At 44.6% G+C, this 18,625-nt stretch overlaps 1 protein-coding gene across 5 annotated transcripts in view; it reads right to left on the reverse strand.

Moving 5' to 3' along the window:
- Nucleotides 1-8,787: 8,787 nt before the first annotated feature.
- The window catches only part of SCUBE2 (signal peptide, CUB domain and EGF like domain containing 2), a 39,237-nt gene continuing 29,399 nt past the window's right edge, over nucleotides 8,788-18,625 (reverse strand). For all 5 annotated transcript variants that reach the window (XM_032113554.1, XM_032113557.1, XM_032113555.1 and 2 more), the window contains 6 exons: nucleotides 16,992-17,159; nucleotides 15,665-15,826; nucleotides 14,737-14,934; nucleotides 14,009-14,161; nucleotides 12,915-12,994; nucleotides 8,788-12,282 (listed from right to left, as the gene is read on the reverse strand). In XM_032113554.1, coding sequence (XP_031969445.1) covers nucleotides 12,130-12,282; nucleotides 12,915-12,994; nucleotides 14,009-14,161; nucleotides 14,737-14,934; nucleotides 15,665-15,826; nucleotides 16,992-17,159 — 914 coding nt within the window. In that variant the 3' untranslated portion in view covers nucleotides 8,788-12,129. The remainder of the gene's footprint in view (nucleotides 12,283-12,914; nucleotides 12,995-14,008; nucleotides 14,162-14,736; nucleotides 14,935-15,664; nucleotides 15,827-16,991; nucleotides 17,160-18,625) is intronic.

Here is an 18,625-nt window from a genome sequence, read left to right on the forward strand (position 1 = left end):
CTCCTCTCCCGGTGAGGAGGAAAGCAGCAGCAAGCAACCCAGGAAGTGGGTCGGTCCTTTTTTTTTTTTTTTTTTTAATCTCCTTTTCTTTGATTTCTCATCTTTCCCTAAAAAGAAGTGATTTGTTAGTGGCTGCCATATCCTGAAGAAATGCAGAGATGCCCCAGAAAACTCTGAAGAAAGCACAGAGTGGTATAATTTAACAGAAAGAGAAGCAGGCAGTAGGTGCAAAAGGAATAATTTGCTCAGCACGAAGAGAAAATTTTAGAGAATCCATTTCCACAGAAAAGACTATGAAGATCTTAAGAAAACAAAATCACAATAATTGATGTATTAAAATAAGCTTTCTGTCCATCCATGCATTAGTAAGGGTCAGTTCTAGCGTAATCAGGAAAAAACCTGGAAAAATAGGGAGACGACAAACCAGTCATTTTCTAAAAACATTGGATACAAAAATCCAGCAGGATTTACTGAGCTACCTAATTATCATTTGTGGCAAGACAAACCCTATGGATAGAGCTGGAGAAATCCTCTAACAAACAAAAATAGAGCCAGGTTGAGATTCCTGAGAAATGTGGCCCAGTCTGTCCAGTAACCCCACACTCACCTCCTTTGTTTCCAGTGCTGACCAAGGGAAAGGATCTCCTGGGCTGGGATATGGGCCCCATCACAGGCACAGACAACTGTTCCCAGGCCACCTCTCTGTGTTTATCCTGGGTGCAGCTCCAACCTCCTTCCCCTGTGTGTGTTCTGTGCAGTGCCTGGGCTGGTGGCATCAAGCACGAAGCAGAGGCACGGATGACACTGGGAGAGGAATCAGACATTGCACAGCTCCTCCCAGGAGACTGAACTGAATTTATCTGTCTGGTTCTCTTCATACACAGAGGCAACAGGTGGATGAGAGTTTCAGGAACACAAAAGCCGCACATAGCAAAACAAGAGATTAAAATGACAAGTCTTGCAAGAGCTCCCTTACCTTTATTTCCCCTTTTTAAAAGAGGCTGAAACATGAGGAGAGCTGTTTTTCTTCAAAACAGGAGGAAATGGTGTACGTAGAGGGCAGGTGATGTTTCTCCCCAGCATGTACCCACACCAGCCTCTGTTTATTATGTGCAACAGCAAAATTATTTCAGTGTAAAATTTTCAAAATTATTAATTTGAAGAAATATTAATACATGCTAGTTCTCACCTTCCTGTATGTACGTTAGAGCTGAACTGCAAATATTTATTTTGAAGTAATCTACATGTATATTCGAAGTGCCAACCATAACTACATCACTCAGACTTCCCAAACCTCTGGGGATTTTACTTCTCCTGTCCTGCAAAAGGCAGCTTGTGTGCTGAAGGCTTCCTCTGCTGCTGGGGCATTCCAAGCCATAAATTTTACATTCAGGTCATTAAATATATAGGAGGGATCTTGTTAAGGCTAAACCAGGGCGAGTCACTTCACACTACACAAACACAGTTTTCTCGCTCCGTTCTAACTTTCCAGACGCCTGACATCTGGAGACCAAGGAGGAGCAGGGCAGGTCACGCAGGAATGCCCTGCTGCTCGGGATTCCTGAGCTCTGAAAGCCAGGAGGAAGAGGGCGCTGCTCTTCTTCCCATCAGGTTCTCTGTCAGTCCAGCAGGAACTGCTAAGGAATAACCGGGAGCCTGTTGCTCTGGAAAAGCAGGGGCTGGTGGGATGAGATGCTGGCTCTGAGCCGCACTCAGGAGACACAGGCTCCACCCTGGGTTCTGCAAAGAACAAGATCACAGGTAGGATCAAGCAATGGGGCTGGGATCTCCTGGCTCATCCTAGAGCCAAGGATCGCTGTAGTGGAATTGCTGCACTCAGTGTCTCTCCCTAGACCCCGCTCAGAGCACCTGGACAAATCAGAGCTTGACAACGAGCTGTAAAAGCAAGGGGTGGTACATAACCATCTGAACAGTAACCACTCCACAGGTAGAATTTTGCTAGGCTTGCTCCTGTTTGCTTCTTGAAATAGTTCCCAGCTATCCCTAACAAAGGGATTATGGGCTCCCCACATCAAGGGAGCTGCAGGATGCTGTCACTGTCATTAACCACTGGACCAATGCCACCTAACAAGAGACATGGAGAAACAGCCACTGCAGGAGCAGGAGCAGCACCCAGTTTTCTCCAGCTGAGACATGCCATTGTTTTCACCCATATTTTCCTTGTCCCATTAGTAATTTTCTCTTCTTCTGCCCAATGGACAAAGGCTGTGCACAGCACTCAGGAAAAAGCCCAGCCATGCTATCAGCCAGTGATTTCTGGGTACAAAGGAGTCCAGTCTTGGTCTAAATACTCCAATAGAACAACTCATTTCTATTCACCAACTCACTTAAGCACCTGCTTAAACGCTTTTGTGAATAGGAATTACAAAATTTGTGCTTGCGTTGTGAAAAGTCACTCCTCAGTACATAAAATATGAGTATGCACACAAAATCATGTGTGATAGGTATACATTTCCCTTGGATACTTGGGACATCTGTGTTTGCTTTTACATCTCTGAGGCTAATTAATCATAAGGCAGCTGGCGAAATTTTTCCTTGAGTCAACACCTTGATCATTAGTGGAGATACAGTGGGGATACATGGTGCCCACAATGACATCTGTGCCTAGCTGCAGTCATGGAAGTAATTCCCTAACCCACTCCTAACTTGGCAGCAAGAAGTTTTAAATATTTATCCCCTCATTGTTGCAAACATAGAACACTGGGTTGTCATTTTCTCCCTTTTACTTTCTTCTCAAACCAAAAAATTATTCTTAGAAACAACTGGCACTACGAGCCCACAATGGACCAGGACAAGAACACATCACAATCGTTTTCCACTGGCATCCTGTTAGCCAGGGTGCTTAGATCCAAGGTTTTCTTTTCCATAACCCCATGTCTTCATCAGTGTGAAATGCACACTGGTTCCAGGATAAAAGATGGAAGCTATGGACTGTGTGAGGCCACAGACTCAGTGCTCTGCCCTCTCCACACAATGACAGGACTGAATAGGTTCTGAAACCTGAGCTGGGGATGAGAGCAAACGAAGGCAGTCTAAGCAGGAGCAAGATCGGGAAAGTCTGGCAGCTTATACAGCGGAAAGAGTCATCTCCTGGGTTTGGGTAACAAGTTTAGGGCTGGCACAGGTGTCTGAGAGCTCCCTGCCACGGGGGGGAACTCTCCGTCCTGAAAGGAGTTATGCAAACTCTTTAAAAGCCCTCTGCTTTTTCTGGCTTTCTAGCCAAAGAACTTCCCTCTTGCCAAGTATAAATCTGCTGCAGAGGCATTTTTCATTCCAGATGCTTTGGAGTGGTAAAATTCCTAAATAGCAGTACCTGGGGAGAGGGAGGGGGAACTTCTCAAGCAAACTCTCTGGAATTTACCTCATGGAGAAGACAAATCTCAGAACATAATTTAAAACTCTGAAAAAAAAGAAAAAAAAAATCACAGTATCTCTGGAACAGGACGATTTCAGGTCGGCTCTGAAACAGAACTGCCTTTTGAAGGGTTCCCCTATGGCTTACCCAGTTTACCAGGTGATGGTGACAAAAATAACAAACTCCAGTGATGCAGTAAGCAAGTGAGCTGAACAAAATTGGAATTTCCCAGCTCTTTTGCAAAAGCCCCAAGAACAGGTGTTTGTTTCAACTCGTGCCAATGTGGGATTCACCAAGGAACAACATTCTTACTATACTTTTTAAAAGACTGACTGTGAACCTTTTCTGCTGCTACCAGTTAAAGGAGTATTCATAGAAGGATTTCCTTGGACAAATATTTCCACCTTCTTATGGAGCTTGGATCTAGGACAGCTTTGCACCTTTCCTTCAGAGGAGAAGAGAAGGGAGTAGCTTGTTTTGTATATAGAGTCTGAAATTGATCTGGTTTCACAACAGACCAATATTCTATGAGCTCAGGGATTGAATGCTGTAAGTTAAAGGTATACAAATTTTGGGACTTAAAACATCCAAATCCTAAATTCATCAAATGCATCAAAGTATCTTTATTTTGGAACTTTGAGATAAAGCAAAATCTGAGTGTAAGATGTTTACAGTATCCATTTAAGACAAAAATATTATTTACATCAGCATTAGAGAGGAGGTCACCACAGTGTTAGTCAAACACAGGATCTCCCACCTCTGTGGAGCCCTTATGTTTATTTTATGAAGCCAAGGCTCCAGGACTCTCAAGCGCTGCAAGTATAAGTGAGCTCCCCTTGTACCCTCCTGCCCCAGCCCATGCAGAGCTACTGCAGCTCCTGATGGGTAAGATTCAGCCAGAAATGTTACTGGATACTCAGGGCTAATATTTGCTCACGTATAGAATCGTCAGCAGGGCTTCAGTGTGGCTCTCCTAACACAGAGGTTGTGTTTGCCATGTTGTGATTTGGTTAAATGCCTCCACCTTCAAGTCTAGGCAACTGAAGGACACTTGAGCTCACACTATGCCCCAAAAGGAAGGCAGCTGCCCCAGGAGAACAGGAACACGAGCACTGTGGGCAGGAATGATGAGGCACACAGCACTCTGAGGTGTTTGTGCCCTACCTTGGGTGTAATTTACTGCAGGATCATCTGTCCAGCCACTGATAGGAGTCAAGCTGTGATCAAGCTGAGCAACCAAACAATGCAGGAAATCAGTAGTTGACTGCACACACAATTTCATTTTTAAAGACAAAGGTTCGAAGTCCATTATTGACATCTGTAAGAACTGAGTCACCAGAGTGATGGGGCCAGGCAGAGTGCCAGAACCACTCACTGTTCTCAGAAGTAAATAACAGCAACTGAAGTTACACAGTCACGGCCCATTTCCTCCAGCTTCCTTTGAGGTTTATTCTGCCTGGAAATCAACAACTTTCAACCCACACATTTCCTCACCAGTAATTTGGAAGAGATGGGGGAATAGCTTTGATCAATGGTCAGAACTCAGTTCAGGAGAAGGTCTCCTTCCACTGCAACCTGAAGTGGCAGCAATACCTGGCCCAGCAGCACGGCTCCTTTTAGGTCCCATACTGCATTTTGTAAAAACAGAATAACTCAAAACACAAGGTCACTTACAAATCACCCCCTCCCCTTCCAAACGATTGATCAGAGGCAAAGGTGAGGCTCAAGAGCTGCCGAGGTATTGAAGCCCCCGTTTCAGCCGATTGTCTGGTTACGGGCTACTGCCGCAGGAGCCCCATCCAGACCCACCCGCTGTTTGCCAGCGGGGATTTTAGCAGGATCGGTCTTTGTTGGGGCCACATGCTGCCCTCTCGTGGGGAGCCCTGCGGATGGTACCCGGCTGCCTGGGCGCGGACAGCGCGGAGCCCGGGGACAGCACCGCAGGGAGCTGCTCCACAGCCCCGGCACAGCAGCTTCAGGCAGACCAGCGCAGCCTCACTATCTCAGCCCAAACCCTCAAAAATCTCCTTATTTGAGCACTTCCACAATAGCCCAAGCAAGAACAGACCCTGAGAGGTGTCTGAGGGACGGATGGGGCTCTAGCATCTCACATGAAGCTGTGCCAGAGCACGTGTCCAGAGCATCCCTAAGCCAGACTGCCTTCTTCACCAGGTTTTACTTCTCCAGTCCTGCATGAGGAAACATATCCTGCTGGGATAGATAGGCCTTTTTTATCCACTCCAAGAGCACATGGTCCCATTGGACTTGTGTCCTGCACTGAGCTGGGAGAGGCAATTGAGATGTGTTTATTCCAGCACTACTGCATCCCTCTCACACCACAGGCACTGGCTGCAGGGCGTTCTGGACAGCCCTGGGCAAGACAGCAATGCCTGCAGTGTTGAGCCTTCAGTTCCTAGAGCTAAGCTTCCTTCTCCCACTGAATGAAGTTGCTGTTCTCAGCATGGATGAGCCTTTTCAGGGTTTTATTTTTGTAAGTTTGCTGAGAGAATTAGCACCTACAGGAGCCAGGGCACAATAGTTGTGCTATGTAAGCCAGACAGGCCCCCTGAGCACTTTTCTGTCGGTCCTGTTTTTAATAACTGGTCTCAGCTTTTCCACACAGCCCCTCACACCAGCACTACATCAGTAACAGCAAACTAGGGGCCACCCAAAATCCATGAGCAGTGTTGTGTCACACACAAGCTTGTCCACTGGACACAGAGATGCTGAATCCCAGTTTTCTGGAATGCTTTCTAAATGTCCCCTTTAAACCTCACAAAAATCACAGTCGCCTCTCTTGCCCTTAGCTGCTTTCTGTGGCTGGGTTTTACCCCAGGTAGCACCTCCAGAAGCCAGGTGAGCTGGCATTTTGCAACAGGTGACAGCTACCACTCTCACATTTGACTGAGGCACAGAGGATGAGGCTTCCTCTAGCCAGCCATAAACTTGTCCTGTACAGAAGTGTTTCATGGACATTTGTAGTGTGCATAACAGGCAAGACCTGAGCTAAGAACTCCTAAACACAAAATTGCATCTCAAGTGACCACTTCAGAGTATTTCAGCTTCCAATGTAACTTTTTCTCTCCTTTAAACTATGAACCCTTGATTTCCTGAACCCCAGAATAATCACAAAATGGAAATTTCATGGCATATGATTTGTAGGTCTACATTGCCTATTGAATAAACTTCCCAGTAGAAAAAAAAAAAAAAAGAGAGAGGGCTTTGGTTGCATCAGATCAAGTTTAGCAGCTAGACAGTGTGAGGGAGTTTCCTTTATGAATTCTGTATTTATAGACATCTCCAACAAGAAAAAATATTTCAAGGTCTTCTTTTCTGACCTGTTTTTTCCCACTGTGTACTAAACAGGCTTTGCTTCAAAGAATTTGAAAAACTTCCTCTCCAAGATGTGCTTAATCAGAGAAAAAGCTGCACTAACACACAAATTTAAACAGAGGAGGATATTTTTTTTTCTTTTTAACACCTAAAGTGATTTAATAAGGTAGTTTAAAGAGCAGCATGAGAATGTGATACATAATTTGCACTGACTCGGAGAAAAACTAGATGAACTTACTGAGTGGAACGTGTCCCTTAAGTTCTCTAACTCCTGTTTTCCCCACTGGTGCTCTATTTGCATTGCTGCTCTTGGGTGTTCTCTACAGTCCCAGCAGAACGTGTGTTGTGGAAAGCAGACTTCCACAAGAGAGAGTGCAAATCTGCCTATGAGCAAGAGAATTGTTCAAATAAAATGGGCAGCAGCAAAGAGGTGTCGGAGGATGGGTTTGTTCCAGGGATCCCCAGAAACAAACCTGAGTTTGGCTCAAGTTCTTTAAGTAGTACTTGTTTGTCCTCTCCAGCAGCAACCTTGCACAAGCAATTTGAGTGGAGCAGCATCCAAAGGAGGAGTGGAAGTGTGTTTACATTTTGGTTGTGACAGGTTTTGCAGTCCACATGCTGCATTTACAGGATGCCATCTGTAGAATGCATGATGAGAATGCCATCACATCTCATGCCATCACAGATGCATGAGAGAAAAAGCGTCTGCATTGAAGCTTATTGAATTCAGAAAGATTTGTGAACCACTATTCTTGCATTCTGTTACACAGGATTATCTTAAGGCCATTGCTTCCTGCTTACCCACACCAGACCTCCTCTGATTCCTTGGATTTAAATATGCTTCAAGTCTTCCTCTCCATATTCTGCTATTAATTATTTCTGTTATGCAAACACCCAAAGGTCCCAGTCAGAATTTCAGCTCCCACTGTTGTGGGAGTTACCAGGATAGCTCATATTGACATTCCCTGTCCCAGAGGGTATCTGAGCACTCGTGTCCATCACTGCAATTCAGCACTAGTAGCATTCACAGAATCAGGAAGAATATTTGAATAACAGAGTTTTCTCCTGTGATCAGCCTGTAGTAACCATACCTTTCCAGGACCTCTATATTCCTGTATGTCGTTTACTCTGCTGTCTTTGCCACGTAAACCAGTGCCACCTTTCCACAGCAAACAGCTGAATTACACAGTTGTGTCTTCCAAAACCACACCAAATGAGCCTGGGTGGACACATTCAGTGAAATACAAACGAGTCCTTGTCACTGTGATCAAAGGAAGCTAAGGGTCAAACAGCCAGCTGAATAAATTAAGGAGAAGATATTTGGATTACTTTCATAAAAGTTTGATAGACTAAAGCTGATAATCTCAACATAATATTAAAAAAAAAAAACCCAAAAAAACCAGAAAAACGGTATTAATTACTGTAGATTGAATTGTTTACAGTTTTCTATGACCTAATTCATAGAAATTTTATTTCTATGAATATTTTTAAATTCTAAGAAATTAAGCCAGTGAATTTAATGACACTGTGGTGGAATCTTAAAAGTATTCTGGGAACTTGTGTCTTAAAACAGGTTTTCACCTTGTTTTCCTTGGTTTGGGTTTTTTTTAATTATTTTTCATTTTAAATAAGGTGGTTTGGGATTGGGGATTTTTTGTGTGAGGGTTTTTTTGGTTTGTTTTGTTTTTTAAGAAAAATAATCAGATGAACCTACAGAGTAATAAAATACTTTGTAGTTACTTTAAGTTGTTTATCCTGTCTTCATGCAGCTGGTTACAACAGACCAATTGACTCCAGCTCATCATATAGGAGACATTTTTAGAATAATTTTTAGAATTAATACCAGGATAATTCTGGTATTTTACTTGCCAGAATTATGTGTACCTCATACATGAAGAATTGTATCTTTATGGGTATAGATGCAACCTAGCAATATACTACATGAAACAGAATGCTGTGGTAAGCAGATGTTCCCAGGATAAAGTGTATCTGATGTGCAATAACTTCTTAAACAACCATTAAATGTGTCCAAACTATTATGCAGCACAGCAAACTAAAAATATTACCCAAGAACTTCATGCAGCTAAATGTTCACTTATTTATTTCTCTTATCAAGAGTAACAGTCTGAAACATTTTACATTAATTTACAATCATCAAAAAGAGCCTTATGCTTATCTCATGTAGGTGACACTGAGTCATCCAGTTAGCACTAATTATTATTCCAAAAATTAAATCTTGTTTTATAAGGTTAAAAGTCTTTTGAGTCATTCGTTGCCAAAACACAACATCAGTCTACAACCACACAGAAAGTAGAAATTGAAATTTCTACAGAGCCACTACCATCACTATGAAGATACAATGCCAAGTGTTTACAACATCCTGCAAGTTATCACTTCTCCCAGCATTCAAGGTAGCAAAAATTCCCTCTTCACTTTCTACTGCATACACAGGAATTATAGTAAAAGGGGAAATTTTGATCTGTAATGTTAGATCAAGGGTGACAGAAGTGCTTCTGAGTAATTTGCTATTTAGGAAGGAAAGGAACAGGGCTGTGGAACAATGAGGATTCTTCTCTGAGAAAGGGCAGGTTTTCTCCTCAGCCTCAGACCATGCACACTTCTCTCTCCCAGCAATGACAATGGCCTGTGCTCATGGGGCGAGAGCAGCAAAGCTGAGATCACTGTACAAACGCAGGCCATGGGTCTCAGGCAGCTGTGCAGAGCTGGCACAGCAGGACTAGGAGAGGAGGTGCAGTGTGATAAACCCAGAGCAGGGGTCAGTAACTCGTGCACAGAGCAAGACAGCCCAATTTCACCCACTAGAAACATTTGGGCGTTTCACAACTTTGGCTTTCTTGAACACTGCTTGAAACCAATCACTGATTTGTGTGTCCCTCTGCACCACAAAACAGAGCTGTTCAGATCTGCAGCCTCCCTGGAAGGGAACACAGCAAGAACTGGCCTGTTTTCCCTTGGCACTGAGCACACAGCCTGCAGCAAAGCCCCTCTGCTGGGCTTGGCCCAGAAGCTGGCACATCATGGCCCTCTCCCCTTAGTGCCCCACCGCCTGAGCAGGACTGCAGCACCTCGACCACTCCAGGGCGCTCCACTGCCGCACAGAGGTGGCTGGTGGCTTGCTGGGGCTCGCTGACACACTGCATCTGGCATGGGAAGCCTCCAACAGTGCAGGGGTAGGGGCTGTGCAGCCAAAGGGAAACTGTCTGGAAATACCTTCCTGGGCTCTCTCCACAACAGCACACCTCACCACAGATGCAGCAAAGCCTCCCACCACCCTCCCTCCTGTCCTGGCATTCCTCAGCCATTCCCCTCCCCTGTGACACTGCTTTGTGCCTTCTGCCAGATAATCCTGTCCTGTCTCCCCAAAAGGCAGCAGGGACCCTGTTCAGGATAAAGCGCAGCACATAAGGACCCATGTTCCCTCCCCTCTGCTCTGCCAATTCTCCCTGTGCCTTGCTCCTCTTGCTGCAGGCCTGTCAGCCCCATTCCTGGAATGGGCACTCACCACGCTGCCACAGCCATCCCCCAGCAGCTGCCCAGTGCAGCCAGCTGGGAGACACAGCTCTCCCTCCTGGCAGCAGCATAAAACTCTTCCCTGCTCTGCCCAGGCCATGGCAATTGCTCCACTGCAGCAGCAAGACAGACACGGCACCACACGGCCCCATCCTGAGAGGATCTGCTCCCCAGCTGTGGCCAAAGCCATTGTCCCTCCCCATCACACCATGGCCAAGATGCATCCTTGCCCCACACACACCACCATGGCACAGCAGCTCAGCAAGGCTGAGTCAGGAGCACCCATTTGATCCCAACAGTGCAGGGAGGAGATTCAGAGCCCAGCTCTTGATAAGGGTTTCCTCTGTCACACCGTGGATGTGGTATTATTCACATACAGCAGTTAAATACCACATGCCAATGCAAAGAAACCCAGGAGATCTGACTCCACACCCTAGGAAAGGGAGCATTTGTCCTGGCTACCCTGTGAAATGTAAATACCTTTCTTAAGATGGCACAGAGAGGGAGTTTGGTGCCCACTGCACCCCTTGGCATGGCCAGTGACCAAAAGACAGAAGTCATTAAGTCCATTTCCAAGTGGATGGGATTGTGGTAATCTCCCTTCAAGGCAGAAGGTCCCCAAGGTACATCACTCTGAGACAATGGATTGTATGGCCACAGGACATGCAAGTATGGACAGAATAGCACTGAGGCAACATTTTGATCAACACAGTTCTCCCTACAGGCCCTCTCAGGAGAGCCTGGTCTCCAACAGGAAACACAGCCTGAGGAGAAGAACACAGAGTCTGGGAATCCTGAAGAATAATTTGCCAGAGACAACCTTTGTGGCGACAGGCTGGCTGAGTTGTTGTACCTCTCCTTCTCTCCAGCCAGACAGGGACAGCAGCCCTTCTCTGCTCAATGAGGCCATTGCAAGGTGTTCAGAAAAGGTAGATAATGTAACAACTGAGGCTCATACAAGAACCTTATCCAGCTTTAAACAGTGTTGTACCAAGAGCACCATCTATGCAAAGCCTGCACTTAAAATGGGGCTTCTGTGTTCACCTGCAGGTGCTCAGAGGACAGAATTTTATACAACTTGGAGATGCCTTTTGCTGCCCCAGGCCTCTGCACAGGGACAACAGTGGGATTTAGCAAAGAATCCAACCTGTTCTAACAGTTGCAGACAGCCCAAAATGGAAGTGTCTGGTGGGTCAGGGCCTGTTTTCCATTGCTGTGGTACCCCCAGTTTATTCTTACCACTCCATGTAAGCCAATAGGTCATTAGCATGGACTTGGTGTGAGCCAGACCCTGAACATTCAAGCTGACATTCAACCCTTTGCTTCATGCCACATATAGTTCTGAGGAAAACTGCACCTTGTCCATGTCTTGGCCTCACTGGCTTGAATTAAAACTGTGTCAACCTTAGCTCTGAATTTCCTGCGTAGCAAAAGTTGAGAGAGACATCAATCCTGTTCTCACTTTCAGCGAGATCAAACATGAACTCAGCTTTGTTGAGGTAATATGCACTAATGGCAGCCCAGGGTTCATCCCAAACCACACTACTTAGCCTGTCCTCATTAGCTTTTAGAGGTGCTGATGAAGCAACAGGACAGAGCTCTACAAACTTATGCTTGGCGCCATTCACTTACAGAAATCATGGGCAGTCTCCAATTCAGGGACCTGTGAAGTACCCTTTGGTACCCAAAAGGTATTATCTGGAAAGGAATCAAAATTCTGTTCACCAAAATATTTATATTAGCTGAGAAAGCCAAACTCTGCCAAGAACGGAGCTGGAGAGCTTCCCTGGAGTGTCTCTGCCAGTGTGTAAAACACAGAAAGCAGCCCCACCTACCACAGCCCCTCTGTGCATGCCCAGGGCTGGTTTAGCTTTTGAGGACAGTGCCAACTATTTGTAAGGCCTCAAAAATCTGGAAACTTTGGAGCGCAGCAGCCGAATGAAGGATCTTGGGAACATCTCTCTTGACTCCTGGGCTGTGTACTTGAAGTAGTTCTGTGGATGCGCCAACACGTCAAACAATGCTTTTATCAGCTTCTTGTCCTGGGCAAAGAGAAGCAGATTTTATTGTAATTCCACAGAGGAGTTAGGGTCAGTATTACAAGAGTTTAATGCCTGTCTAACCCATAAAAGATTATGGGCATTTTACTTTTCAGGTGTTTCAGGGGCTTAGAAATGGAGCAAGGCTGACAATCAGGCCCCTGGGAAGTCACTGGCGTTCCACATTAGCAGCACCAGAATTTCTTCCCTCCTCATACATCCAGCAACACCAAACAAACCATAAAAGGAACACACACTTGAGCTGATATCCAGCAAAATAAAGGCATGCACTCAACTTGCGTGTGGAAGTCCCCCAAACAAGGTCAGAGAAATCCACAAAAAGATTTGTTTTGCTCAGGGAGGAAAAGCCTTTGCTAATCCACAGGCTACAAGGAGCAGCACCAAGTGAATAAATTAATTTCCCTAGTAGGTCTGATCCACCTTCAATCCCCCTGTGCAAAGGGTCCCATATCCACTGCTCTGCACAATCAGGATCTGCTGATTCACCCCCTTTCCCTGAAGCAGCACAGGTCTAAATGCACCAAGGAACAGACCTGATGCAGGGCAGGAAGCGAACTCACACCAAATAACATAATTTCCAATCAAAACCAACATGTTTAGTGGAAGGAATGTACCTTAAGTATTTCTTGATGATTTTCAGATGCATAAAGTCTGCCATCCCGAACAATGTCTTCTATGAGTTCTTGGTAATCCTCTGTGGGGAATGCACAAGAGAGTAACTTGCAGGTTCACTTCACTTGCATACTCAATACCTCCCTCAGCTACCCTTGGAAGCCCTGCCCTCAGAAGAACCAGTGGTACTTTGTCCACATATTAGCAGCCAGAAAATACTCCAAACATTTTTGTGTTTACTATGAGCAGTGTACCCTGCTGAGCAGCTCAGCATCAATCTGCCAGAAGCAAATCATAAAACACCCAAGACTGGAGTGCATACTGTAACCAAGTAACCTGCTTCAAACCAGCTGAACTGCAGGAACCCATCTGCACACCCACAACCTGTTATTGACTTCTTTCTACAGGAAGAAGGGAAAAAAAATTATGTAAGAGGATGTCTTCTTAAAAGCAAACCCCTGGTCAATCATAACCTGAAATTCTTCAAAAGGAGAGGTCTCCACTGAAAAATTATTTATCCACCACTGGTGAAACTCTGCAGATCACAGCAGGGATGACTCCCTCACAATTAATCCAGTGTGAACAGAACTTCACTTATGCTGAACTGGAAATTCTCAGCTCCAGTTTCACACCTCGTGATTCTGACAAGGATGAGGTGAAAATCTTTCCCCTCAAGCTTCTTTTCAAGATAGGTATTTTTCTCTCTGGTTCTAGGTCACAAATGATAGCACCAACACAATAAATCACAGGTACTTGGGCTCTGCCTAATTCCTAACTGGGACCACCTGAAGCAACTGGAAAGGCACAGAAGTGCATAAAAATTTGATTTCTAGCTCTGAGCTCTGCAATTTGCAGGCCAGAGCCCAGAACCCCAGTTCTTTGTTTAGGTCTGTGGAAGACTGGAAGCACGGTGGCACTTAAAAGGCTGCAGTGCACTGCAGAATTCCTTAAATAGGGTTTAAATGAAACAGCTACTGGAAGCAGCTCCTAGTGGCACCGCTGGGAGCGCTGGGCTGCCCTGCTGCTTAGGGAGGGGAGCTCTGCACTGCTGCGGCTGCACTAGCCCGCATCAGCCCAGCTGCTCACACCCGCTTACCGTCATAGGTTACATAAGGAACTTGGAATCCTTTGGCACTGTTCCCTTCATTCGACTTGAACTGGATCCACAGCTTCTTAGACCTGGAAGTGAAAGCTATGGGGCGCTCGTAGGTCTGGCAGGTCTCATACGTGGTCACCGAGTTGGAAGAAGCTTTCAAAGAAAACACACGATAGGCAGTTGGGTGACAACGCTTCATACTAATGAGCTGTTAGAAAATAGGTTGAACTACCATCACAAAAATGCTTGTTGGTGTTAAGAAAACTCCTCAAAATGTGGCAGGCCATCAGTGGATGGCAGGCCATGAACAAGGGACTTCTTGGTGAGGGAATATTTTCCTTTTTCCTAAAAAAAACAGTCTGCTGTTTGAAGGACGTGCCTATACCAGAAGCTGAGGCTGTTTATCCTCACATCAGGCTCTTGTAAGGATTAGCAAGCATTTCCTCTTTCCTAACCCAGGCTAGAACTGCTTAGCATAAATGCATGAACCACCTACCCCTTCTTAACAATATTTCTGTCAGAGTTCACTGACACATCATAGCCTTGCACCCTTGTTTCACCAAAAACTATGGAGCAGCATTGATGAATAGGACTTCTTCATTTGACACTTAAGGACATTTCTGCTCTTAGGTAGAGACCAGGCTACATTCAGTTTCTGCAAGCAGCAATGCCTGTGAGAGCCCTGTGCTGCCCACTGAGATACGCCTCAGTGAATATTTCAGACTCACAGCTTTTTCTCATCACCAGGTAGTCTCCACACTCATCTTCTATGGGCAGGAATATTTCTGGAACCACAATCAGGATGCGGCGCTTCGGTGGTGGGTTGATATTCCAAGTGCACTCCGTGTTTGCAGGGTAGTCCCCAGGATAGTTGGGCGATTCAATATATCCAGTGTAATCTCCCAGTTCCCCTCCACACTGCCTGTCTGGAAAAGGAACACAGTATGCAGGACAAGGCAAAGAGAGGTGACCCTACAGCTCTCCTGCAGCCACTGTCAGTTGCGCAGGTGACAGACACTCTTTTTCCTTTTTGCATCTGCTGCAGGTACAGTTCTCTTTGCCAGCCTCTCACATTTCTGTGTAGGTGTGTTTACATACATCTGTGTGTATATAGGGACTCCAGAGGTGGTTGTGAGCAGTCACATCTCTGCTCTCCATTCTCCCTCTTTAATTTACCCTCAGCTTCCCACACCACAGCTACCATAAATCCAGAACAGTGGCTCCCTTTGTAATTGCCTCTTTCAAAGGTTGTTATTAAGAAGAAATGGTTACTACAGCTATTAAGTTGTGTGAGCCAGCTTCCATTCCTCTTAATAGGAGGGAAAAAATCAGGGTGCTGAGAACACAAACTCTGCTATATCAAGGGAGAAAACACTTAATAGCAAGACCCCGAGCAACCCAGCACCAACCAGCAAAACACAGTCATCCCTTACCTTGACAAGGATGATGGAAGCAGTCTGCAGAAACAGTCTCTCACAGACCTCAGTGAGCCATGTGGGGTGAGATGCAGGCAGGCAGCAAAAGAGGAGCAACACCTCTGCCTTCTCTCCAGCTCCCTGGAGCAAAGCTAAGTTTTGCCCTTAGGGCCACTCCGAACATTAATGGCCCAGTCTTTTTATTTGTAAGAGAGCATCAAAGCCATCTTGCTGTACTTACTTTTGCACTGTGTTATGTTTGTTGACCCATCGAAATCAGTAGTGGTGTTTCCAGGGCACGAAATGCAGTAATTTTGTCCAAACTCAGGCTGGTATGTCCCAATTGCGCAGCGAATACATCGGTGAGTTGTGGTGTTGTAAAAATGGCCAGGAGAACACTGAACTGGACAGTAATTAAATATGCATCATGGTTAAAAAAGAGACAGTAGCATACTAGAATATGCTTTTATACATTTGTATAAGACCTAGTGTAATTTCAGAAACTGAGTAATTAAGCAAATTTTAGTTTATCAGGTCATCTTGCGCAGGTTCAAAATTCCCAAATGTAGCACTACAGAGTGGTTGTATGTGAAAGCAGCAATAAAACCATATTAATAAACTATGAGGGTAACAAAACAATTTCAGTTTATCAAGTCATTTTGTACAAGTTGAAAAGATCTACTATTAAATGTAGTATTCTGTGCTGCACAGTCCCTTTTTTTTTCTATTCCTTTTAAGCTCTGCTTACTCCCAAATAATTCTTGCTGAGTTTTGGAAGCTAGCTCAGCCAGGAGTCCTTCCCTACATGCTGCCCCCATCCAAATGCTTCAGATAAGCTCCAAATAGTTCTTGCATCTGTGATTCCATGTCTCATGTGGCCTCTTCCACATGCAAATTCCTCAGCTCTTCATTCCAGTTAATAGAAAGAATCCCTTTAATCTCCACTCCAATTTGAAAACTGAACCTCATTTGTAGACTTGGTTTTATGTTAAATAAAACTGAAATCAGTTCCTCTTACCTTGATCCAGAGTTTTAACATCGTTTTTTAGTACTTCAGTTTTGCAAAATTAAGTATGAAAAAACAGTATTTGTGGATTCAGCAATCCTACACTGAAGGAAACTATTAGATATCACACTACTACCATTAATATTAATTCTTCAATGATACTGCAAAATTCTTATAATATGCTGCAATTCTCAATAGTAAACATATCTTAACTGAAACTAGAGAGAACTCTTAATCCAAACCACTACCAAATGTTTGCATCAGGACCTTATTTCTATCCCTTATTTCTGCACTGCAGCAGTAGGATTTTCTGTTAAGACTTTGTCCTCTAGTGATTTCTATTAAGTAATTCCCTTTTACCCATGCTTTTGGTAATCAGTCTTAGAAAGAATTGAGGCTTCACTGAATTTCCTTGCAGCCAGGCCAGGCCAACCAGCTATGAGACTCCTGGAAGGACTGACCCTCAGAAGGAGAAAGAACCTTCTCTGAATGCCCCACTTGAGCAGCAGCACTTATTTTTGCCTCGGATTAATGCAGTTCATCAGGTACATCTTGGCCTTACCTTTGGTCTCACAGTCCTGAAACAAGGATGCCCCGCTATGCCTTGTTGTTAGACCTCCTCCACAGGGAAAGCAGGATACTCTCCCAGCTTCAGGCTGGTATGTTCCAAGGGGACATGGCAGACAGGGCTTGAAGCCATCAGGAGAATATTCCCCTGGGGAGCACTGATCTAGAGGAGGAAGAACACACATCATAGATGAAGGTGTGTTGGTGAGCCTGAGCAGGACCTGAAACCCCATGGTGAAACTGCTCTCCTTTACTGGAGCAGCTGCAACCAGGGGTCCAGAACTGAATGCTGGCAACAGCTAGAGCTTAAAACCTCCCATGTGCACTGTAAACAGACACTGATAACCTTCGGTGCTAGTGAGCTCTTCTGGGGGCTGGAATGGATTTCACACTTCATTGCAAGGCCACCCTGGACCCTCAGCCTGTCCAGTGCTCTCTGCTCATCTGTACAGTGCAATTATGTAGGGATTATCTCTTCCTTCTAGCTAGAGAGCTCTTGAGCTCCTCCCAAATGAAATAATTCAGTAGTGAACCTAAAATGCCAAAAATGTACTTCCAGATTTCTGTGAGTGCTTTAATCTTAATATTATTGAATATTCATATTTCATAACTATTAGCATTACTGGATTGTGTGAAAACCTCAAGTGCAACAAGTAATTGTGCAAATTCAGTAAACTAAACATTATGCCTCAAAGGCTTTTAAAGCAGAAATATTCTGGCCATTCCTCTGATGCCGGATCTTGGATAATGATTACCTGTGCACTGGACTGCTGTGTTCTGTATGGTGCATAGACAGCACTAACTCAATCTGACTCATTTTACTTAAACACACACCTCAATATTATCTAGCAAGCCCAGAAATATTCATGAGTATCTTTGAAAAGTTCTGGTTTTCAAACTTTTCACAAAAGAACTGGCTTCAGTGCCGGTATTTAATAATTACCCTGCTCTGGAAAGGCACAAAACACTGTTGCAGTTGTTCAGCTGTGCTGAAAAATTCTGTCCTTTTAAGACCTGTTACAATAATAAACTGTTAGTTTTAGTTTATAGCTCCAATAAATCACTCAGTGAATAGCTGTTTTGTTAGGAAGTTAAATTGGCCTTGGCTTCATTTCAGGATATGTGACTAACAACAAGCAGGGCATTAACTACCGGTCATGATCAATGATGAAGAGTTTTGTTTATGGCTGATACACCGAGAGGAATAGGTGAGTGTTCCTCCTTAGCTTAAAAATAAAATGCAGCAGGTTAAGCCATGCTCTGTAGCTTATCAATGAAAGCTTGTGAGGAAGTCCTAGCTCCTGGTTCTAACTTTTTCCACCACACATCACTTCTGCCCTCATAAGGACACACATTCATTTGCTCCCACACTTTTCAAGCCTTTCTCCATTTTATAAACATTCCTACAGAACACTCATCTCTGTACACTTTGTGCACTTCCACAAACATGAATGAATTCAGGCTTTCATTGCAGCATTCCTAATAAGGTAAGGAAAGAGCACTATTTACAATTCCACGACAAGGAAAGACAATTCAGGGTTAGTAAAGGTGATTCTGAGAAGTGGCTACTGACTTTAGAACCCTAGGAGAAATGGAAAGACCTGAGTAAATCTCCTTCCCTCATAATAC

This window comes from Corvus moneduloides, chromosome 6 (assembly GCF_009650955.1).
Source record: "Corvus moneduloides isolate bCorMon1 chromosome 6, bCorMon1.pri, whole genome shotgun sequence".
In the NCBI taxonomy this organism is placed as follows: Eukaryota; Metazoa; Chordata; class Aves; order Passeriformes; family Corvidae; genus Corvus; species Corvus moneduloides.